General features: G+C 37.1%; 1 protein-coding gene across 1 annotated transcript in view; it reads right to left on the minus strand.

The window, feature by feature from the left end:
- Cwc27 (CWC27 spliceosome associated cyclophilin) overlaps positions 1–25741 on the minus strand; it is a 204292-nt gene that overhangs the window by 167231 nt on the left and 11320 nt on the right. Inside the window, exons 4-10 of the mRNA XM_060385687.1 lie at positions 22773–22916; positions 20050–20148; positions 17908–18011; positions 16217–16286; positions 8883–8962; positions 8009–8042; positions 4942–5099 (exon numbers count right to left, since the gene is read on the minus strand). Of these exons, the coding sequence (XP_060241670.1) occupies positions 4942–5099; positions 8009–8042; positions 8883–8962; positions 16217–16286; positions 17908–18011; positions 20050–20148; positions 22773–22916 (689 nt within the window). The remainder of the gene's footprint in view (positions 1–4941; positions 5100–8008; positions 8043–8882; positions 8963–16216; positions 16287–17907; positions 18012–20049; positions 20149–22772; positions 22917–25741) is intronic.

Raw genomic sequence — 25741 nt, forward strand, 5'->3', positions numbered from 1 at the left:
GTAGGCTGTCAATTTATTCTGCTGACAGTGTTCTTTGCTTTATAGAAGCTTTTCAGTTTCATGAGCTCCCATTTATTGATTGTTGATCTTAGGGCAGAGTACAAGGAATCTTAGGGAAGAAGACAGACAGAAAGACTTGGAGAGGACAGGAGCTCCACAAGAAGACCAATAGAGCCAAAAAAATCTGGGCCCAGAGGGAACTGCAGAGACTGATGAATCATGCAAGGACCATGCATGGAGAGGACCTATAATCCCTACTCAGATATATCCCATGGCAGCTCAGTCTCCATGGAGGTTCCCTAGTAAGGGGAGCAGGGGCAGTCACTGGCATGAATTTGGTTGCCTGCTCTTTGATCATCATCCCCTGGCAAGATGGCCTTACCAGGCCATGAGAAAGAGGATCTAGTCAGTCCAGATGAGAGGTGATATGCTAGAGTCAGATAACAGGGGAGGAGGATTAGGAAAGGGACACGGGGGTAAAAGAGGGAAGGAGGATACAGCCAGGATACAAAGTGAATAAATTGTAATAAGTAATAATAATAAAAAAGGAAAAGAAAAAATTTTTGCTGTCATTTTTGAAATGTGTTTTCTTTACTTTTTTGAAATTTAATTACCAGGAAACCTCTTTTTAATTTGCTAAAGAAAAAAAAAAAATTCATGTACCATGGAAACTTTATACCTCTCATGTGTGATTATAAACCCAAAGTAGAACATGTGTGTGATAAGACTTGCACATTCTGTAAATCTGAGTTACATTTTTTTATGAGTGTTCTAGAAATCCTAGAGTAGAAATAACTCAAAATTCCAGGAGACAGCCTAGTCACATGTTGTAAATTCAACAAAGGAAGATGAGAGGGACTAAATTTTGTGACAGCTCATTGTAAGTGTTCATCCAGGCCCTCAGGAGTTACAGATATATTGCTTTTGACTTTATGTTAACACGTTTCATAATTTAAAGTTTAACTAATTCATAAGGTCTTCACCCTCAACTTTAATACTGGTGTGTAACTACCTGGTACTATGAGTGCACAGCACAAATGACACAATAAAAGAGAGTAATTTCATAGTGACTGCAATCATCACAACAAATGATACTTGACTAGTCTATTTGTTCCATCTGATTTAAATGGTTAGCTATTTATTTTGAATCAGTACACGAAGTCTAGAAAAACAAAAGCAGGGCAGGAAAATCCATTTGGATTTTACATGACTAACTGTAGCTACTGAGTGCCACCTACAGGCAAAAGCAACTCATTACAATTAAGCTTTAAGCTAAGACTTTCAAACAGCCAAGGGTTGACATGAGAGTCAGTGGCATTTTAAACTTTTATTCAGCCTTGGCTACTCATGAGAATAAATGGGAGTTTAAGCTTTTCATGAACCTATAACAAGAATCCTGATTAGCCTATGCAGTAGTAGGGCCTCTTCCGAGAAGTAGATGAAGGATATGGATAGTAAACATTTGAGTGAACAGAGAAATAGTTATAAATCTTTGCCTGATATTTTCTAGAAAATTTACCAATTGCTTTACTTAAAAAAAGAACAATTAATATTCATAGTGACTATATTCACCCAAAACTTAAAAAGATAATCATTTGTTTAAAATGACCTCCACAAATATGGAAGTCAGAGGTCCACTTGCAGGCATCCATCAGTTTTCTTCTTCTACCATGTGAAGTCCTTACCTAAAAATGTAATTAGATTTCTTGATTTGTTTCTGTTTAACTTCTTAAGTTCTTTGTATATTCTGGGTATTAGCCCTCTGTCAGATATAGAGTTGGTGACAGCCTTACCAGTCCATAGAGGAAGTCAGTCCTGATGAGACCTGATAGGCTAGGGTCAGATGGAAGGGGAAGAAGACCTCCCCCATCATTGGACTGGGGGAGGGGTGTAGGAAAAGAAGAGGGAGGGAAGGTAAGATTGGGAGGGAATAGGGGAGAGGACTACAGCTAGAATACAAAGTGAATAAACTGTAAGTAATAAAAATAAAATAAAATTTAAAAAAATTTAAACCACTTTTTGAGAATTAATTTTCCTAAATTTACTTTTGTTAGCAGTCTTGCAAGTCTACTTTAATAAAGGGGTTTTACTAGTACAGCGAATGTACAAAGTGCTCATAAACTTATTTTAGAATTTAACGTATACAAATTATACTTATTTATAAAAAAAAGAAACTTTTTATATAACTAGATATTTTCTAGGATATATGCGTAAGAAATCATCATAAGGACTCAGCTTCAGATGACAAGATCAACAGTACCTGTGTCAAATCTCACCCTCCTGTAAGTCACCATTCAGGAGACACTGCCTCTCATGCACAGACATTGACAATGTCCTTCAGTCTCTTCTCTCTTTCCCAAATATTAGAGGTTCTTAATGTCTTTGGCTGAATGTTTAAACCCCAATATGATGCTGTGTGGTGACTAAGCTTTGGGGAGGTAATTTAAACTCTACAATGAAATCAGCATCATTTTGAGAAAGAGACATTGCAGGTCTCTCACCATTATGAAAAAAAAATGTTAGTATTCTGTTCTTTGACTTTAGCTTCTAAAAACCATGATCAGTAGGAATTTTTTAACTCAGAACTTTCAACAGTTTTTTAGCTGCCACAGGCTACCATCTATCAATCAGTCTCCTCATTACCTAGAATCTGTGAAAGATAATTCTTTAGGGTAAGGATGAGTAAGATATTGAAAAATACAATCTTTGGTATTTTCATGAGGGAAACCATTTTAGTCACTTATGAAAAGTACATTAAAAATAAGCCTTAATTAGTTCTTATAAAAAATTCAGTTGTATTAAATTATAATTATGTTAGTTACATGGCACACAAGTATTTTAAATTGTTTTGAAGCCAGTAAGATAGAGTTCAGAATTTAAAACACATACACACACACGAACACACGCATACACACACAGAGACAAAAATATATATATATTAGTGTTAGTTTAACCCACCAGAAATTTTTTTTTGAATTTTTTTTTATTTTTTTTCCTGTTTCTTTTTTTTTTATTTTTATTTTTTATTTTTTTTTATCAGTTACATTTTATTAACTCTGTATCCCAGCCGTGTCCCGATCCCTCATTCCCTCCCAGTCCCTCCCTCCCTCCCTCATCTCCACCATGCCCCTTTCCAAGTCCACTGATAGGGGGGACCTCCTCCCCATTCATCTGATCCTGTTTTATCAGGTATCTTCAGGACTGGCTGCAAAGCCCTCCTCTGTGGCCTAACAGGACTGCTCCTCCCTTCGGGGGTGGGGAGACCAAAGAGTCAGTCATTGAGTTCCTGTTAGAAATAGTCCCTGTTCCCCTCACTTTGGGAAACCAATTGGTTACTGAGCTACCACAGGCTACATCTGAGTGGAGGTTCTAGGTTATATCCATACATGGTCCTTGGTTGAATGTCAGTCTCAGAAAAGACCCTGTGCCCAGATATATTTGGTCCTTGTGGAGCTCCTAACCTTTCCCCATCAGACTAACTCCCCTTCTTTCTCATGATTCCCTGTACTCTGCCAAAGGTTTGGTCATGAGTCTTTGCTTTGAAAACACTGCTAGTTAGAGTCTTTCAGATGCGCTCAGTAGACTCCTGTCATACGTTCAATGCACATCCCATCTGTCTTTCTAAATGAGGATTGATCATCTCACCCCATGTCCGCTCAATTGATTATCTTTTTTAGGTGTATAGATTTCATTATGTTTATCATATCTTATAGGTCTATATAAGTGAGTATATCCCACGTTTGCCTTTCTCCTTCTGGGATATTCACTCAGAATGATCTTTTCTAGATCCCACCATTTGCCTGCAAATTTCATGATTTCCTCCTTTTTGATTGCTGAGCAGTATTCCATTGTATAAAAATACCACAATTTCTGTACCCATTCCACCATTGATGGACATCTGGGTTGTTTCCAGGTTCTCCACCAGAAATTTTAAAAAGGAATAAAGAAAAACTACTGTATTATAAGCCTAAACTTAAAAAAAAAAACAACGCAAAAACAAAAAATAACAACAAAGACCTTTTTAATTCCTAAAAAAAATTCAAAAGTATATACCCCAAAGAACAGGGGGAAGATAAAAATTATTCAACAGTGATTATTAGAATTTCAGAGAAATCTGCTATAAAAAGGAGAAATAAAGTAACTTCTAAGTTCTATTTTTGACCATAAAAATTATGCCATCAGTAGAAATTTCTGGGGATTAGTCTTATTTTTAGTTAAACAAAGCAAATATGAGGAACCTCTACAAAGCAAATGCCTCGATCCTTAAGTTTCCCTCATGGGGCTAGGAAACACACACACACACAGTTATTTCTATGTACTTCTATTACTTTGCATAGATCAACTGAAGAAAAGACATTCTATAACTCTGTAATTAATGCAGCAATAGTTACGATGTACACCTTAGATTTGTAATAAAGAGTAATATAGGAAGGGAGAGATATTTTTAATTGAGCTAAATTTTAAAAAGAAAAGCAAAATGTTAAGTCACAAAATCTAACAAACTTTGAACACCAGAAAGAACTTCCAGGGTTTACTGAAATTTACTTCATAATGCCAGAGAAGCACGGGGTTTTTAGTCAATTAGACTTGAAAAGACTAGGTCTAAAAAAGGTTTAGCCACTTTATTCACCAATTTGGACAAATTTTACTCACTTCAATTTTTTGAGGATGCCTTTCTTATAAAAATCACTCAGTTTTCTCAATAGAATTGTGTGAATAAAATTCCGTACATACAGCTAACATACAGTTTACTGTACATTAAATTTACTTTGGTTTTGGTCTCTTTTAGGTCACGAAGGGGCTGATTTTCATAACTGTAACAGTTAACAAATATTATGCAATTGTGAGTTTATAATTTAGTAAGTAGAGTACTCAGACTTTGTTGAAGAGAAGTGTAAAAAGACAAAAGTACAGATGCCCAAAGCATAAAAGTTGACTCACCTTCGGCTGACTGGCTTTTTCTCCACTTCTCCCTCTCCGGCTGATTTCACATTTGTACTTGTGTCTTTTTTAAGTCTTTTTGCAATTCTTTCTCTCATCAGGTTCTTTTCATCATCATCAATGTATTCATCATGCGCTGTACTTTCATCTTCTTCATCCTGTAAAAACTGAAAGTGAGTATTATCCAGGCACCATGTTCCCCCTTCACTCACAGGCATTCATCTTAAATGCTTTCTGAGTTCTAGGCCAGGTTTGTTTTGTTTTGAACCAGTAAAGTCTTGAAGACTCTTCTCCCATTGGGAAAACCCTTGCATTCTGCTCTAGGCTAAGATGGAATCCCAAGGAAAGTTAGCTCACTTCCCTCCCACTCCCTCTGTACCATCCAGGGTTTGGTGTCTATACATAGTCCTATCCTTATCCCAGAAAGAATGTGGTTCTTGAGGCAGCTGACCAGCACAACATATACATGGAATTGATTCAAGAAGAGGTGCTCAGAAGAAGGTAAGACTTAGGCACCTTGCAGCAATACCCATCAGTGTCCCACACCACGGCCAAACCAAACCTAACCAACCCCCTTAGGCCTCTACAATCTAAGACAGGGCAGTCACTACCCTTCTGAAACCTTTGCAGAGTCCCCATCTCACCTGAGCTGTCTACCTTCTCTCTGACAGAATCTCCTTCAAGTTGTTCTCTTTAGCCTGAAACACTCTTACTTTAGATATCCAAATGTTTACCTTTTTCCTGTCTAACCTACTTAGTGATGTATTTGTCAGTACTATTAACACAGAAAAAATTTAAATAATAATAAAAACCTCCTCACCTCATATTCCTCTTCCCTTCTTATTCCTGTAGCACTCACTATTTACAGTTTGTTGTTGTTGTTGTTTCTCAGTCAGTTAAGGAGAATATGCCATGATAGCTAAAGGGTCTGGTATGCTGGCTTACTATATTATATTCACTTTTAGAAAAGCTCCCAGCATTACTGGAGAAAAGAGAGGGGACAGAAAGAAAACTACACCAAAGGTGTTCTTTACCTCCTGTGCTTCTTTGGAATGCTGACTGGCAGCAGTGGTTTTCAAAGACTGGTTCTCAGATTCCCCATATTTATTAAACATAAAATCCACCCCATGTAATGGTGCCTGCCTTTAATTCTACCAACTGGAAAGCTGAGGCACAGGTGGTTCTTTCTCTAAGAGTTGGAAGCCAGCCTTTTTACAGAGCAAGTTCCAAGACAGCCAGGACTATATAGTTGAGAATCTGTCTCAAAACAAAACAAAACCCAAAACAAACCCCAAAAATCCCCACATATGAATCAACATGCATATGTTAATTTTCCTATGTAGAAAGTATCAGTTCAGATTATTACTTTAGTCATAAGATTCTATTTGTAACTACAGAACACTATCTGGGGGAAAGACCCATAGATTATATTAGATCATTCCTAAGGCTTTGTGCTCTAAAACAGGTTAGAGATCAAACACTACCCTTAAGTGACTGACCCCACCCGTAAAATGCAAACCTGTATTTTCTAGCCCACATTATTGTAAACAGATGCTGCAAGATAATGCATCTCAAAATATACAGATTGTCATCTACCACCCAGCCCCTAGCCTGTTATCTCTTTTGTACCTTGCTAAGAAGGCCACCAAGCCAGAAACTTGTGGTTACCTTAGACTTCTTCCTTATCTCCCTCCTGAAAGCATCTTTCCTTCAGCAACTTCCCCATAGCTCCCTTGATCCTGGTCTGCTTCCCCTCATTTGTCCTCTGTAATTTGCCAATGATAATCTTTCTAAGATGAAGAGTTGACCACAGACCCTTTCTTTTTAACAAAATCCTTCAACTGTTACTACTTTTCAGATGAGACCCAACTCCTTACCATGGCCATGACACTGTGTAAGCCCAGCGCTCCCTCCATCCCTCCCTTCCCAGCCCACTCTTCTTGTCACAGTGGTCATACTGGGCTGCTGTTGGCTCCTGGAACATGTCAAACTGTCCCACTTAAGAGCCTTTGGCACTGGTAGCTCCTTTATAGTCAGTCCCCTCACCTCTCTACACAGCAGGTTTCTGCAGACTTTAAAGCTCAGTATGTATTTCCTGAACATGAGCTAACCTCTACTTAGAACTCTCCACATTTACCACCTCCTCTTCTGTGAACAACTTAACCTCTAGTCTCCTGTAAGACAGAACAGTTTCTTCTCTTCCAGGAATGTTTTTTTTTTTTTCCACAAAATCAAATAGTCATTCTTTCCACTAAAGCTAATCAGAGAACCCACTCTTTGACTACAGAAATAGGTAAATCTTCTCTATGAATGCTAAATTACATACTTCCTTTTGAATTATGCGATGTATACATTAATAGGTTCTATTGCAACATAGTATTTAGAAAATTTGAAAAACATTATCATTCACATAATACAGGAAAATCTTCCTTGTGTTTTTTTTTTAATTTTTACTATATATTTAGTGTGTGTGTGTGTGTGTGTGTGTGTGTGCGCGCGCATGCACTCGAGTATGCACACAGGCACACACATGCACATGTGCATACTTGCCACAGCTTGAATGTAGAAGAATCAGTTCTCCGTGGGTAAGGAAAACTGTCCTTAGGCTCCATAGCAAGCACATTTATCTACTGAGCCATCCCACTGGCTTTTCCTTCTGTTTCTAACATTGTTAGCTAGTAATAAAGGTACATACAGTCGCTAAAATATGTTTATAAAAAGGAATGTACTGTTATAACTAATGCCTCTATGTATTTCCCATATAGCATGTAGGTTGCTTACTCATCACATTTAAACTTTCAACATATAAAATTATAACATTTGAACTTAAGAGTATTCACATAATGTTATGTGACAGAAAAGGTAGGGCTGAAATTCACATATAAGATTGCAATTCAGTAGGGAAATATACAAATCTATTTGGAAGTAAACATTCTAATAGCAGAAGAAATATTTTCATTTAAAAATTGATATATACTTAGGTTTTTAAATAAAAATAATTTGTTTATAAAACTTTAACCTATCTATAAGTTGTTCAAGCCATATTTATACTAAAATGAATACTCACATCTTCTAAATCTCCTGTTGCATCATCTTTTTCACTACAAAAAATAAGTAAAACAAATACATTTTAGCTTTAAAGTGAAACTAATAAAAGTATTTACCTAAAGTATACACTAGTTTGCTGGAATAAATGTTCTTCTTGCCACCACAGCACTCTCAGATTGGCACTGTATCACAGATGGGAGCATGCTAAAAATGAATCACCTTATAGACAGAGGAGGAAACATGCTCTATTCGCAGAAACAACTACTCCTTGAATTGTTTTTTAATGCAAACAACCACCATCAAGGCTGTTCCACCTACAGAAAGCAAGTTTTCTATAGCTTAACAGATGCTGGCTGGCTAAAGAGACCAAATCCTACAAATTAAAGGATACTAAGAAAACAGTATTTTGAAATAAGATTACATGAGTTACCCTCAGTGCTACAGTATTTCACCTGTCTGAGACACGGGCCAATACTTCAGGTGTAAATGATACTTTTAACACTGCTTCATCTCCTACCTCTGAGACTAAGCAACAAAGATAATTAAGACAGATTTCTGTCAACTCTGAAAGTTGTGAGAATTTACACACAGTGGATTAGCCCAGAAAGTGGTGACTTCTACCAGTAACCTTGCACTCTCATGTTTACTCATAACACCAAAACAAAAATACTTCAAAGACAGTTAGCAACGTAACGTGGAATTAAACATGAAATTATTACAACAGCTCCTAGATATCAGAGTAGCCTGAGATTAATCAACTTATCACAGTGTATTATTGCTTTGGATGGCGCCAAGAAATTTGATTTATGAGCTCTGCTTGCTGACAAAGATAGAAAGAGAGTGACGTGACCTAAGAGCAGGAGCCTAAGGAAGGTTAGCTGCAGGACACTAACCTCTCAACAGCCGGGACAGAGCTTAGATGTGGGTCGTCCTTGAGCAGGTCGTGGCTGCTTTTACTTCTCCCCTTCATGCTCTGGGAAGAAACACAATGTAGTTGTAAGTAGGAAGCAAACGTCTTCCAAAAAAGAGAAGTTAACAAATTTACATGAAATTTAGTAAGGATACAGTATGATTAGTAAAAGACAAATTTCTGAAAGGTTCATTATAACCAAAGCTTTTAAAATAAGAATATTTCTATTAACTGAAAATAGGATATTTATTTACTTATTTAAATTAATAAGTTTTTTTATGTTTGTTTTTTAAGACACAGTCTCACCATCTATTTCTAGCCTAAGATGGCCTTGAGTTCTCTGTGAAGCCCAGATGGACCTAAAACTCATGATATTTCTGTCTCAGCATCTCTTGTACTGGGATTATAGGCATGCGGCACCACTCATGGCTCAAAAATACTTTTTTAGGATCATCTTTCTTAATGAAAATTGACAATGTTAAAAATAAGTCTGTGGCTTGCCAGCTCTGAATGTTCATGATTCACACAAAACTGATTTAATTTCTACAGGCCATAGATAAAAATTTAGAAGAGTACAGTGAGATAAATGCACACTACTATCTTTAATACACAGCCTATGCTGTACAAGATGACTTTTATAAAGCATCCCCAAGCAATCGGATGAAGTAACTATTTAATAAATGGAAGACAGATATGCAGAAGAGCTTCTCAATCATCAGAACACTTATCAGCGACCAAATACTAAAGTGCAGTAATTTCAAAGTTTCCCTTCTCACAAAAAGTTGCCACAGCAAACAGACCTGTAAGTTACTATCGTCATTATTGTAATGTACTCAATGTGCGCTTGGTGCCAGCCACAGTGCTATGCACTGCACTTCTGTCCGTTCTTCGCTCTCAAGTGACAGCACATGATGCAGCACACAGCTGCATTGTACAGACAGTCAGGGATGAAGCTAGTTATTAGGAGTCACAAAGCCAGTCAGTGGAAGAGGATCAAGGACCTTAATACACCAAGAATATAAATAGATCCACTTTTATATCCTTTACGTCCCTATACACAGCAAGCACTCCAAGCCCTATCCTATATATCTCCCTGTTGCATGGTGGGAATCTTCTAAATTGGTCTTCTACTCCACTGTTCATTTAAATTTGATGATGTCACTCTAACATAGGCATGGACTTAAGAAATATACTTCCATGACAAATAATCAAATATTTAAACATTTCTGTATTAACATGGGTTGTCTATGCTTTAAAGATCAAATCAAGTAAAATAAGCATATAGTTTAGGGTTTCTTTTTTTTTATTCTCAGTCTGTTCTTTATTAGTAAAAATATATTCATACAAGTGCAGAGTTTCCAACTCTCACAACAGTTCCTTTTTCAGAATCAGATTTCTGCAAAACTTCTAAAGATGCACAGATTAAGAAGCTGTCTTTTGTAATATTTCAAACACTGAATAAAGCTCTTCACAGCATCTTATAGAAATGGTGCAATAGAGAGTGCAAAGAACAGCCAGCGGACACCTGCAGCTGAAGAACAGTAAACCAGCCACTCTCAAGGAAAGCACACTGTCAAGACATTAAAACAGGAAGATAATATATTTGAGGCTAGCCAAGGCTACTTAGCAAGACCCTGTGTCTGAAAAGTTAAAATAAAAAAAAGGATAAAAAAAGAAAAAAAAAGTTCTTGTTAAGCCCTCAAATGAACTCACTTTAAACTGCTTAAAGAAAAAAAGAATAAATTTGTTTCATAATGATTTAAAATAAGACTTGAAAACAGGAAGAACTTATAAATTAAGCTGAATAATCATTACCACTCTAGATTTTAGTTAACTTTTCAAATTGAGTTAGCATGGACATAGAAGATCAAAAGCAGATTTTAAACACACACCCCTTCCCACTATAGTAAACTACCATAGCAGAGAAAGTAACTGGGGAAGAATGGAAAAAATTAGAAGTCTCAGAGACTGGGACAGAAGTCTGACTCTCTCTTTAACATTAATTCTTCCTGGATGACCTATTTTAAGATCATTATTTGGTTAAAGGGTTTAGATGTTGAAAACAAGACTAAATATACTTAGTGAATTCCATCTAAGGAACTTCACAAGAAAGTCAAAGCTAACTGGGAGCATATTTAAAAATGAATACCAAGTAGGGTGGATCTGGAACATCATACTAAAAAATAAAGAGGCAGCAAAATAGCAGAAACTAGATATAGTACAGGAAGGAAGGACAAATGCAGAAAGAGCTAAAAGCATGCTGACAGAGAGGGACAACACCAGTCAACAAGCCAGGACACCTAGCCAGGACATCTGGCTTGTTCATGTGGTGACCTCCCCAGGTCATGGTGACAGTGTTTTAGGCAACTGGTCTAGATGTTGTATTTTTTATAGATGTGGTTAACTTAGTTCAGTAGTTTTTGGGAATATCTTCCAAAACGTGAGTGGGCCTCATGTAAGCAACTAAAGGCCTAAAGAGCAAACTTTGTAAGAATTCCCAGAATGAGAAACAATATAAAAATCATGCCCGAGTATCCAGAGTGCAGTTTAGAATATACAAACGATTTTGTCTTGTCAACTTAAAGAGTTAAAAAAAAAAAAATCATCCACAGATTGATGAGAAAACACTCTTAGGGCAAAAGTACTCAATTAGCTATGTATCCATCTAACAGTGTAATCTCCCAGGTTACATTTCTTCATGCACCCATAAGAATACCATGAGAAAGTCAACAAAGTGCTCTGTGAGTCCAAGATACGGTTATTATGGCATCCTTCTATCATGCAGTCCTATCTTTGAAAGGAAACAGGTCAGTCTGGCAAGTCACTTAACCAGGGTCTCAGTTTCCTCAACTATAAAGAAAGGAAGTCAGACTAGATCCCTTGGAGCTATAAAATTCTATGATTTCAAAGAGGTTTTCATCAGGTAGTACATAGATACTGAAACAAATAAAGAAAAGTTAATGCACGTGGGAGAAACACCTTGTCGTGCACAAAAGAGTGAGGTGAAAGAGTGTGTGTAACCTCACACTGATAATCCACAAACCAGAAGGGACTCGGATTTCTTCTCTCACATACAGTAATGCCTCAGTTCAGACCTTAAAATTATTAACTTGCAATCTAGTTCTGGAATAACGCTTACCACTGTGCAGTCATTTAAAAAAGAAACCCGATAAGCAAGTGAATAATGAAACAATTATTTTTAAGCCTTTTAAAAATATTTAATTTCAGGCAAGCACTTAAACTTCAAATTGTTCTGTCACGAAAGAAGGACTCACTTGGCTCGGGCTCTACTTATTTCAACACTTAGAAATCAGACTAAATTCTTAAACCACCTCTAATATTTAGATTATTCTCTTTTTTTATATCAAGGTATCATTTTGCCAAAAAAGGGAAAATGCATTTGAGGCAAGATCATGGTCTAAAAATAACTGTACATGAAGTAAATAAACACAAATAAAAATAGATTTGGCTTTTCTTCAGATCTTTGAGCAATTGCTGTCCTCTAAGACAGTAAATTTGAAATTGATTTTGTTGTTTAGTTTGCTCAAACTTAACACACAGTCCACAGAACAGAAAAATGGGCCAGAATGAGCTGCGAGTCACAAGGCTGAGGTGACACATGTTCCCAAGCTTGTTCAGGCTATCTCTTAGGAAGGGCACTGGCAACGTTTCTCAGTAGCTCTCCATACTGCTTGGGCAAGAGGGTGGCAGCTTCTAAATAATAATTGTGACCAGATTACAAATCATTCAGGTTTTCAGCTAAAAAATAAAATACCAATTATAACATACTGGTATTTTGTTCTATTTTAAGACACAGTCTTCAATGGAATCTTTCAGGATTGTGTAATGAATCAAAAGTATCATGATTCACAACCCTAGCAGGTATATCTTACTTTCATGTTACACAAAGAAAACCTGAAGGTAAAAGCCATCATTCAGGATCACAGTGTCAAGTGGAAAGTGAGGTCTCAATGAGTTTGTACAATTTCAAGAATGAATCTAGGTAAGCTATTGCTACTTTACTGTCAATTCAGAGAAGAAAAGAATCTACTTCAACGAGCTCATAGCCCAGAACTTTATTTAGTCATTAAAGCAAAGAATATAGAGTATAGTGCTAGAGTGATATACAGTGAGAGTACAGTCACATCTTTCCTTTATAATATAGTAAAATAAAGCTGTTTTTAAAAGAAATGCCAGGTAAAATGAACAGCAGACATTAGGCTATACCAAGAACAGATCTACTAAGAGTGGAAAACACATTTAGGAAAGATGGTATTTTGGGTATTGAAAGTAAGTATAACTCTAGCATCTAGAAGTGGAACAGGACACTTCAAGCAAAAAAACTGCAAACAGTGACCCACATAGATCCCCACTGTGGTGATACTGATATTTCTCTGCTATAAACTCCAGAATTCATTGGTGATAGTTTTACCAAGCCTCTTGCTAAAATACTCTGAATCCAAGGATCTGAGGAAAAAAAAAAAAAAAAAACTCAGGTGATTGATTTTGAAATAAGGTTTAGGAACAAGTGGGTTTTGGAAGTCAAGGAAGCCATGGCTTCAGGAAGGTGACTCTGGTAGCTATGAATAAAAGAAAGAGAAGTGAAGAAAGAAAGAAGACCAATTGTTAGATTAGGGTAACAGCCCAGGCCAGATATACAAATGGCCTCAATAAAGGTAATGGCAAATTATAACAAAAGAAAAAAAAAACTGATTTGAAAAACTTCTTCAATGAAAACTTGGTAAGTTCATACACTGACTGAAAGTGCAGAGGGAGGTCAGAGGTAAGCTCAAGTGCTTTGATAGGCACTGATCAGAGGAAACAGAAGAGTCACCAAATGTAGTATGGCAGGAGCAGAAAGAAAGAGAGAAAGACAGAGACAGAGACAGAGAGAGGGAATGTGTGTTAAAGAATTTCATTTTGGTCAAGGTTTGAGATTATATAGCTCAAGTTGGCCTCAAACTTAAAATCCTCCTGCTTCTGCCTTTCAAGTGCTAGGACCACAGATACCCTATACTGTGCTCTGTAGAATGTGACATCTTTAGGTAACATCAACAAAGGTGAACTGGTAATTCCTAGATCTAGTAATTATGGTTTTGTCCATTCACAAATAAGCCCCAGAATTATAGCACGTAGCATCATATGCTTTTCATTGTGATGAGGTACAAATTTGAATTACCAACAGTACACCACTCATCGCTGACACCTACAGAAGATAACTCTTACAGCTCCAAGTTAAGAGTAATTCTTATGCTTGTATCAGGAATGTCTTCATTAAAAATGAATTTACTTTTGAAATCTAATATACAAACATTTCCTGAAATGGTTTAGAATGAAGATTAAAAAGCAAAAGAAATATTCAGCCTATCTCTATGAATTTAGTATACTGGTTATAGGTAAGTAGTCACTGATCTCAAAATATTAAAACTGATAATATAAAAAGCAAGAAAAATCAGGGGCAAATCATTTCTTCCCCAAGCCCATTATAATTCCATTTTAATGTATGCATATAAGGAGAGTGTTTAAACACACTATCCTGCAGACTAGCTGCGAAGAAGAAGAGGAAGAGGAAGCAGCAGCAGCGTGAGCTCCCTATCTGGGGTGAATAGATTTGTGTCTGTGAAGTGTCTTTACAGGAAGTTTTGTTGCACAGGTGTTTGTTCTGTACTCAGCATGTTCCTCCCTGAACCATGCTTAGAAATGATGAAAGCACAAGGATAAGGAAGAGGAAGCACAATGGTGTGCTTTTCAGTCTGTCTTACTGGTAGAACCGGTGAGAAATAGGAGACCTTCGTAAGTTAGTGAAACAGAACTGGGTTATGAAGCTTAATTACTAATAAAAATGCTGAATCAAATGCTCAGGTCTCAGTGCTCACTCACTTCCAAGAAAAATAGCAGAGTACAACATTTGGAACCAAAAGACTCCAAGGGTGATTTTCTTTCTTTTTTTTAATTTATTTATCTTTTTATTAATTACAATTTATTTACTTTGTATTCCAGCTGTAGCCCCCTCCCTCATCTCCTCCCAAACCCACCATTCCTCCCTTATCTCCTCCCTTTCCCCTCCCTAAGTCCACTGATGGGAGGTCCTCCTCCTCTTCCCTCTGACCCTAGCCTATCAGGTCTCATCAGGACTGGCTGCATTGTCTTCCTCTGTGGCCTAGTAAGGCTGCAATACCCCAGGGGGAGGTGATCAGAGAACCAACAACTGAGTTCATACAAGAGACAGCCCCTGCTCCCCTTAATAGTGAACCCACTGGGCTGCCATGGGCTACATCTGTGCAGGGGTTCTAGGTTATCTCCATACATGAGACATCAGAAGAGGGAGAAAACAAGGAACAGGACAAGAGCCTACCACAGAGGGCCTCTGAAAGACTCTACCCAGTAGGATATTAAAGCAGATACCGAGACTCATAGCCAAACTTTGGGCAGAGTACAGGGACTCTTACGAAAGAAGAGGTAGATAGAAAGACCTGGAAAGGACAGGAGCTCTGTAAGGAGAGCAATAGAACCAAAAAATCTGGGCCCAGGAATCTTTTCTGAGGCTGATACTCCAACCAAGGGTGATTTTCTTTGGGTACAAATATCCCAATCTGCTCCAAATACAGGCAAAATACTGAAGATGTTCCAGAAGATTTTGATGAAAGTAAAATTAGAGAAAGCCACACTCAGAAGGGATTAGTGAAATGAAAGGTTATGTGGCAACGTACAATACCAAGATTCTACAGTCAGACACAGGTTCGATTCCAGCTATAGCTTTTTATTAGGTATGTGACTTAAAATAATTATAATTATAATCCTTAGGCATTATTGTGAACTATTACTTTATTGTCTTATTTAGACATTATTGTGAAGTATTACTTTACTTACAAATAAATCTAAATATTTATATAAATAAGGTTCACAACACCTATCTCAAAGGGCTGTAAGAGGAATTAATTAAAAATTAATACAGCAAACACAATATGTGAAAATAACATTAAAATGACTATTAACTAACTGGGTCACTGACTATTATAATTATGATAATCATTGTTATATAGCAAAATAAAAGACAAATATTAACTAAATTCTGAATTGTAAAGTTGAACCCCATTCAAAATACTTTAAGACTGGTTTCAACTGACAAAATATATATATATAAAATAAAGATAAAAGCAAATAAATATAAACAATGTTTCTATGAAAGGAAATCAGTTCAGAATCTGTACGAAGTATTAGAGTGCACACTTACTGTGCAGATGAAAAGTCCAATGTGCTGCTCCAGGCAGAGCAAGAGATAAAAAAATGCAAAGCAAAGGACAAATGAGGAACTACCTGACTGACTCGGTTCACTTCCTCCTCCTCTTCCTCAGCTTCTTCTCCAAAAGAAAGCAAACTAAAATTTCTATAAAAAAAGAAAATTCAGGAGGAAAGTTAGACAATATTCATAAGCATGCTATTTTCAAGCAATAGCACAGGTTTCTGAGAAGAAATGCACTCTGCTTACACATTATTACTTAGTCAATTACTAACGTTTCACCTAGAACCCTCAACTAGTGACCACATATGGTATTACCACAGTGCACTCAGTCACACCTGACAGAAATAAACTTTTGATAGTTACTAAAGCAGGGAGAAAAATAAAAATGGACAAATACAGAACTCTGAGAATACTACAGGTGAGTGATTAACCTATGTTAATACCTGACAAATATATCTTAATATTTTAAAACTAAGAAACAATAAAAGTTGATGGGTAGAAAATGTGTCAGATCTTTCAAACTAAAGAACAATAGAAACTCAGGTAAGATAAACTGTTAAGTTAGTAAAGCACTCACTAGAGTTGTAGAAAAAGTAAAACATTTGGCAACAATGGAGTAATTTAAAAAAAATTTATATGCAAGCAACGATCACTCATCATCCCTAACACACTCTGAATAAAAACAAGATAATAGAAAATACACAAAGAAACCAGACTTGTCATCAGGCTAAATGGTAACACTGAAACCCTGTATCCTAACACAGTGACAATCACCTATTAGCAACAATGAACCGAAATAAGAAATCAATCATGAGATCAAAGAAAAATCAAACATACTACTACAGAAAGTGTTTGCTGAAGGGTCTGGCTCATACCTGACAATCTTTTAACGCAGTTTCATGTACTCACCGTGTGGGAGGCTGGCATGTGCTGAGCACCTATCCCTCGGGATGCTTTCTAAGCCCTCTCAGTTAGCCTTCCTAAGAATCGGGTGTTGTATGTACTACACTCTCCCCTGTATTTACCGTGAGCAACCAAAGCTCAGAGAGATTGATAAACTCTCCTTAAGAACTGGGTGTGGCAGGCCTACACAGAGACTTTTCTGAGTCTATTAGATAAGTAGAACGATACAGCAAAATGTACTCTATTTAATGAAGAAGAAAAAAAATAATGTAAAGAACATTGGTATAAACTACTAAACTTTATTTAAAAATAGGTTACTCTTTTTAAGAAAACACCTTTTAAAAAACCAAATAGTGAATGAATTAGTTTTGTTTAAAAATATTTATAAAAAGATTGTTTTGAATAGCACCAAAGTAGATTAGTATGCAATCCTATAACACACATTAAAAATATTCTTTAGCGGGATACAGAGTTAAGAAAATGTAACTAATAAGAAAAAAAAAATTCCTTATAGTGTTCTCACCTCCCCAAATTCCTTATAATAAGAATATATTAACTTATAAATGAGCAAATGTTTCTTAATAACTCAGATATAAGTTATAAGATATAAGCTATAGTGAATACTAAAACATTTATTAACACATTATATGGCCATATGACATGATATATTTTTAGTATAAGTTATATAATGTCGTTAAATGTAAGAAATGTTCACTTTAAAACATAAACACGCTCATAATTCTGTAAGTTCTCAGGTTCAAACGACACTTCCTTCTTTTGTAAACCATCATTACAAATACAAATTGGCTAAATAAATTATTGTCACTATTAAAGTTGAAAAAAATCTTTCTATCATGATTACTTTGTTCCTTTGGGTTTCAATTTCTTGACTTCTTCCTCTGGTTTATCTTTCTTGGGCTTTTTAATATCTCTTGGAATGATGTCATCAAAAGGATTAAACAAAACCTATGGAAAAATATTTTGAAGATATTATTCCAGATATTTTTATTTTACAAAAATTTGTAAAATTTTGTCAAAACAAAACAAGAGCCTACAGATTGGGTAAGGATCTTCACCAACTCTATATATCTGATAGAGGAATAATATTGAGAATATATAAAGAAGTTAAGTTAAACACCAACAAACCAAATAATCTGATTAAAAATTGGGGTACAGAGCTAAACAGAGAATTCTCAATAGAGGAATATAGAATGGCAGAGAAACACTTAAAGAAATGCTCAACGTCCTTAGTCATCAGGGATATACAAATCATAATGACCCTGAGATTTCACCTGACACCCATCAGAATGGCTAAGATCAAAAACTCAAATGACAACATTGAGTTGGAGAGGTTGTGGAGAAAGGGGAACTCTCCTCTATTGCTGGTGGGAATGTAAACTTGTACAACCACTTTAGGAATCAATCTGGTGCTTTTTCAGACAATTAGGAATAGCGCTTTCTCAAGATCCAGCTCCTAGGCATATATCCAAAAGATGCTCAAGTACACAACAAGGACATTTGTTCAACCATGTTTGTAGCAGCTTTATTTGTAATAGCTAGAAACTGGAAACAACTCAGATGTCCATCAGCAGAGGAATGGATACAGAAATTGTGGTACTTTTACACAACGGAATACTATTCAGCTATTAAAAACGAGGAAATCATGAAATTTTTAGGCAAATGGTGGGAACTAGAAAAGATCATCTTCAGTGTGGTGTCCCAGAAGCAGAAAGACACACATGGTATATACTCACTCATAATTGGATATTAGCCATATAATATAAGATAAACATACTAAAATCTATACTAACCAACAAGGAACACCCTAGGGAAGATGCTCAATCCTCATTCAGAACGGCAAACATGATAGACATCAGAAGCAGGAGAAACAGGCAACAGGACAGGAGCCTAACACAGAGGGACTCTGAAAGGCTCTACCCTGTGGGGTATCACAGCAGAGGCTGAGACTCACAGCCAAACTTTTTGCAGAGTACAGGGAATCTTCGGAAAGAAGGGGGAGATAGAAAGATCTGGAGGGGACAGGAGCTCTAAAAGGAGACCAACAGAGCCACAAAAACTGAGCCTTGGGACCCCTAAAGAGAATGATACCCCAACTAAGGACAATACACAGAAAGTACCTAAAACTCTGGCTCAGATGTAACACATAGACTCAATCTCTAAATGTGGTCCCAAGTAAGGGGAGCAGGAGCTGTCTCTGGCATGAACTCAATGGCAGGCTCTCTGATCACTTCCCCCTGGGGGATGCAGCCTTGCCAGGCCACAGAGGAAAACAATGCAACCAGTCCTGATGAGCCCTGATAGGCTAGGGTCAGACAGAAGGTGAGGAAGACCTCCCCTATCAGTGGACTAGGTGAAGAAGAGGGAGGGAGGACAGGTTTGGGAGGAAATGAGAGAGGGGGCCACAGCTGGGATACAAATTTAATAAATTGTAATAAATGATAATAATAAAAAATAAATGAACGAAAGATGAAAAATGATATTGAAGTCTAGTGACAATTAGCATCTAAGCCTTCCCTACCTAAACCATTAGTACAGTAGTACATAGGGCCAACCGTGCTCTTCTAGGCACATGGCCTCAGTGACCATCTCAAGACATTCTTTTTAAGTAAAACACATTCTATCTGATACCTATTTTATAGAAGAAAAACGTAAGGAACCAACCCAGACATTTGGACTCCATATCAAATGCTCTTAAGGATTACTTCACTTCCTCAATAAAGGCAAAGTCTTAATTCATCTAAAATCCTATTCTTTGGCGAAGAAACCTAACTCCTTTAATTCACAACCTAATAATTATGACTTGAGCTTTTCATTCTTTAGATTATCTAGTTTCATATTAGAATCCAAAGCCTTTAATTAAAAAAAAAAAATCTGTACCCAGAAGTTGTGCTTAAGTAGATAAAAATGAAGCATGGTGTTTACCGTAACACTTTCATCTAATGCTTAAAAGGCCTTTTAAGTGAACCTAACAGCCAACTCCTACCTCACAACTTTTGATCCTGTGTGGATTGCGGGGTCTCTCTTCATTGTCGATATCTACTTCTGTCAGGCGCAGCATGTTGTACACTGTATCCCCTGTAACCTACCAAACAAAACATGAAATGTGATTACAAACATCTGCATTCACATTTTAAATAATAGAGAAATTCTGAAAATATTTTAAATAAATAGTGCACTTCTGGAAAAGGTGTTTTTAAAAAATTGAAATAGAGCTTTGTGTTTTACAAAGAATAAACACAGCTAACAATGAAGGTAAGGCACGCTGACTTTCAAGCTGGAAAGCACAGCTGGGTTCAATCTCTTAATACGCCTCTTTAGGTGTTTCCAGTGTGTAGGATGTCAGTTACTAAAAATAGACATGCAGTTCGAACCTTCTTACTGGATGACAGTTCATTCAAGTATCACAAACAAACTTGGACTTAAAGCAGCTTAAGCATTGACATTATGATAAATACTTTGCAGACGGTTGACTAATTTAGTTTACACAAATACCCTAAAGTGAGAATTACATTACCCTCCTTGTACAAATATGAAGATAAAGGCTGTAAGAAGTTACAGATCCAATAGCAGGGGCTTCTCCACTTATGACTGCTATGTGTAGGTTGTCTCGCGCCTGGGTTATGTAACAGAAATTGTAAAACACACTACAAGCTTGGAACTCAGTTCTCATCTTGTTAAAAAAAAAAAAAAAAGGTTAGAGATGGGAAAAATCTATGATAACCAAATTCCTGGTTAGGAATGCTTCAAAGGAACATGACAATACATATTTCCTGACCCAAATCCTTAAGAAATAACCAATAATGTGATATTGTTATTATTTGGGTATGACTTGAATTCAAAGGTTCAGTTGTCCAACTATACTAAATTGTTTTCCTCCTATTATAGTCAAAACCTACTTTTGCCTAGGATATAAGGAAACAATTCTTACTGTTCCAGCAGAGGGGGCTAAAACGCTATTAATGTCAACTAAGACTAAGAATTAAATACAGGGATATTCAGGTGAGAAAGAGGGTGAGAGAAAGATACCTTCAGGGTCTCTCTTTAAAAAGAACTGCTGAAAATTCTATGGGAAGACCATCCCTCATTTGTTAAGTGTGAGAAGGATTAAGTGGATACTATTCAAAGCAATATATCCTGTAAAATAATAAATACTAACAACTTCCACTTTATTTTTTCCTTTAAAATTTTTTTTCTTTAGAATTTATTCTATATATCCCAATTAAAGTCCCCTTTCTTAACTTCCCCAGCCCCATCTTCTCTCCTTCTTCCCCTTATCTCTTTCCCCTAGTCCACTAAAAGAGGAAGTTCTCCACTATTGCCATCTGCCCATAGCTTGTTAACTCTCATCAGAACTGCTTAGATCTTCTTCCTTCGTGGCCTGGCAAGGTTGCCTCATCAGGGGCAAGTAATCAGAGAGCAATAAACTGAGTTCATGATAGAGGCAGCCCATGCTCTCCTCACTCAGAGATCTACATGGAGACTGAGCTGCCAACTGGCTACACCTAAGTAGGGGGTCTAGGTCCTCTCCATGCATGGTCCTCCGTTGGTGCATCAGTCTTGCAGGACCCCAGGGGCTCAGATCTTTTAGTTATGTTGGTCTCCTTGTGGGGCTCCTGTCTCATCCATGTCCCTTTAATCCCACCCCTCTCTTCCTTTATAGCAGCTTTATTTGTAATAGCCAGAATTTGGAACCTAGATGTCCCTCAATGGAAGAATGGATACAGAAATTGTGGTACATCTACACAATGGAATACTACTCGGCAATTAAAAACAAGGAAATCATGAAATCTGCAGGCAAATGGATGGAATTAGAAGAGCTCATCCTGAGTGAGGTAACCCAGAAACAGAAAGACATGGCATACATTCACTATAAGCAAAGATTAGCCATATAATATAGGACAGCCATCTACAGACCCAAAGGAGCTAAACACTAAGGAGGACCCTCAGAAGGATGCTTAAATCTCATTTAGAATGGCAAACAGGATAGATACCAGAAGCAATGGAAGAGAGGGAACAGGATGGGCATCTACTACAGAGGGTCCTCTGAAAGGCTCCACCCAATGGGAGATGGAAGAAGATGCTGAGACTCAGGGCCAAACTTTACAACTTCCACTTTAAATTTAAAGAAATTAATCACTGGTAAGCTTTAAACTTCAAATATTATTGTAAAACAGCTGGGCATGGTGATTCATGCCTTTAATCCCAGGACTCAGGAGGCAGAGGCAAGGCAGAAGGATCTCTGAGATCAAGGCCAGCTTGGCCTACAGAGTTCCAAGATAGCCAAGGCTATACAGAGAAACCCTGTCTTGAAAATATGTAAGTCAATAAATAAATAAATGAAACAAAGAGATAAAAAGGAAGGAAGGAAGAAAGGAAGGAAGGAAGGAAGGAAGGAAGGAAGGAAGGAAGGAAGAGAGAAAGAGAGAAAGAGAGAAAGAAAACAACTCCATTATATGGCCTTAAGTAGCTAATATCACTACTATGACTTAAGGAACACATTTAGACCATGACAAATGACTGACTTGAAGTACCCAAAGTTCAGGTAGTTCATCATAATAGAAACATACTTCATCGGTTTTGAAAACAGTAAGTAAACAAGTGTAACATTTTTAAGGCAGTCATTATATAAGTTAATTGCGTGTATCATAGCAGTTTAAATAAGCTAAAACCAAAACCAAACCATACACTTAAGATATGAACACTAACCTTTCCAAAGATGGTGTGCTTATTGTTAAGTTCATCTGCTCGACCCAGGGTAAAGAAAAACTGGCTGCCATTATCATGGGGACCAGCGTTTGCCATGGCAACCAGTCCTCTTCTATTAAAACGCAACCGTGAGTGAAATTCATCCTTCAAGAATAAAAGAGATTTAGTGACTGTTCTCACTCATGAGACTCTTCATATTCAATCAGCTACGCAGCAGACCAGCAAAGCTCAGACAATTTCTAATCAAAAATGCTGAAGCTTTATTTAACTGATTTTGAAGTACAATCAAACCCAAATTTACTATCTGTTCAATGTTCTTAAGCATGAATTCAGCAGTTTGTATCTTCTAAATATATTCAGTTATGACTGTCTTATGGAAGTCTACTTACACACAGAGAAGGATGCTCAAAGGGAGTCAGTTCCTACTGTCCTTCAGTGTCCTCTAAACAGTTAAAGTCGTCTGTTGCTTTTCCAAGAAACCCATCTTAAAACCACTGTGAAGCCCTCAGCTATTACTCCTTCCCATCTTCCTCTACAAGTCATAAGCAATGGCTTTCTTCTTGTTTTTCAAGAGATTCTTCCATGTGTGTTAATGTGATTTCATTGTGTTTTTTAAAGTCCTACACCACCCTCAGAGATGGCATGAGTCTGACTTGGCAGGTTATAACAGTGCAGGGACCACTGATTCTCAGGTGCTTTCCTTGTTCTGAGAGCTACATAGAATTTCCCCTTAGACTTGACAATGGAATCATCCATGATGCATCCATGTGACATAATCAGTGCCTTTAAGCACCAGAGGCCATTTTTCCTTAACATATTACTAAGATCTGAAATCAGTACATCTCACCAAGATCTGGATAAGCAAACACTTTGACCTCTGACTTCTCTGCATTCAGAAGAACGATGAGTAAGACATTCCTGTGGTTTAAATCCCCCTAATCTATGGTATTTTATTCCATGTGTGCTGGGTAGTTTTATATCAACTAGTCTCAAACTAAAGTCATTGGAGAGGAGGGAACCTGAGTTAAGAAAATGCCTCCAAAAGATCAAGCTGTAAGGCATTTTCTTGGTTGGTGTTTGACAGGCGAGGACCCAGCCCATTGTGGGTTGCGCCATCCCTGGCAGGTAGTCCTGGGTTCTGTAAGAAAGCAAGCTGAGAAAGCGATGAGGAGCAAGCCAATAAGCAGCAGCCTCCATGGCTTCTGTCTCCAGGATACTGTCCTTCATGCGTTCCTGCCCTCACTGCTTTTAATGATGAACTGTTAGGTAAAACTGAGTGAAATAAACTCTTTCCTCCCCAAGTTGCATCTGGCCATGGTATTTCATCATAGCAACGTAACTCTAACTAAGACACCATGTTTAAAATTATATAGTTGAAAGAAATTAACACTGTAACTATAGTATTTTAAAATAACAAAGCAAATATCTCAGAAAGGAAATGTCAAAAAGAGAGGTTAGAATAAATAATGGGATTAATAAGATTAAAAAAAAAACTTCCTATAAAGCGGAGGTCCTAAAATTATGAGATCTGATTAACAGTGACACTAAGATTTTTTTAAATACCGCTTCCTACTTTCCAGGGCCACTATCATCTAGAAAACATAGTTGAAAAATAAGAAAAGAAAATCACAATCACGCTGTGGTGAGCCACTGTGGCACATGCCAGCAATCCAAGTACTCAGGAGGTGCAGGCAGGAAGACAGTCACAAATTCAAGTCAATTAAAAATTACACTGACCCAGAAAAAGACGAAAGAAAACTCCAGACATTATTTCCCACTAGAACAAATATGAGGTTTTCAAAAGTTTCCTGATTTTTAAGAACCACTGACACATATTCACTCAAAGAACCTAGCCCTGTTCTAATTACACTACTAACAAATACAGTTTTTGCTATAGTTGAGCCCATTATTGTTCCTAAGCAGATCAAGCAGATTAACTCTTTTCCTTAAGTTTACCCTGGCAGTGAAGAAATCGGAGGCCAGGACTGGAGAGATGGCTCAGCAGGTAAGAGCACTTGTTGCTCTTTCAGAGGACCTGGGTTCAATCCCCAGCACCCACACAGTGGTTCACAGCCATCTATAACTCCAGTTCCAGGGGATCCAATGCACTTATCTGACCTCTGCTGTCAGCAAGCAGCACATACAACATGCAGGCAAAACACTCATACATAAAATAAAGTGAATAAATCTAACAAAAGATTTTTAAGTAAGAAATCACAGGTTCATTTTTGACTAATACATCTTTTCCCAATATTTTGGCTCTTCCTTTTGCTTACTTTGTGACTTTCCATCATGCGTGCACTCTGTCTATAGAGTTCTTTTGTGTACAGTAAGTACATAGCATAGAGTAAGCTCCACCATAGGAGACTGGAAGCTTTATAGTGAAGTCTTAGTCTCTGACACAGCTGTATTTGTGGCTCTAACAAGGTGGTGAAGGCTATAAACATGATAAAAGTGAGATGAAGTCATAAGGCTTGGGGCTCTCATTCTAACCCACTGGGGCTCGTGTCCTTATGGGAAAGCCAGAGCTGGCTCTTCCACATACTTCTGCAAGACAGGAAGAAGGAGGGTCAGACATTGTAATCTGGCTCTCCTAGTTTCCACAACTCCACAAAAAAAAAAAAAAAAATCTTATTCAACCCCCAGTCTGCTGAAGACACTCAAGGAAAATACTGAAAAGTGTTTTAACATAAAATAGCACGTGCAATCTTCTAAAACTTTGCTGCTAAGATCAAACACAGACAAACATCAGAAAATATGCCATACAGATTTATTTCTGAATCCTGGGGCCCTTCTCCTTTTATTACAACCTTTAGCTCTACCTTAATTTAATCTAGCACAAAGGTCTGCCTGAAAACAGATCAGAAAGACCGCTTGGTAGGTAGTATTTGCTCTTATCTCTGAATAATTCTAGCTCCACCAATTTTTTATACTACATGGGACATTATTCTTATGGGACAGCATCACTT

The sequence above is a fragment of the Meriones unguiculatus genome, chromosome 6 (genome assembly GCF_030254825.1).
Source record: "Meriones unguiculatus strain TT.TT164.6M chromosome 6, Bangor_MerUng_6.1, whole genome shotgun sequence".
Classification (NCBI taxonomy): Eukaryota; Metazoa; Chordata; class Mammalia; order Rodentia; family Muridae; genus Meriones; species Meriones unguiculatus.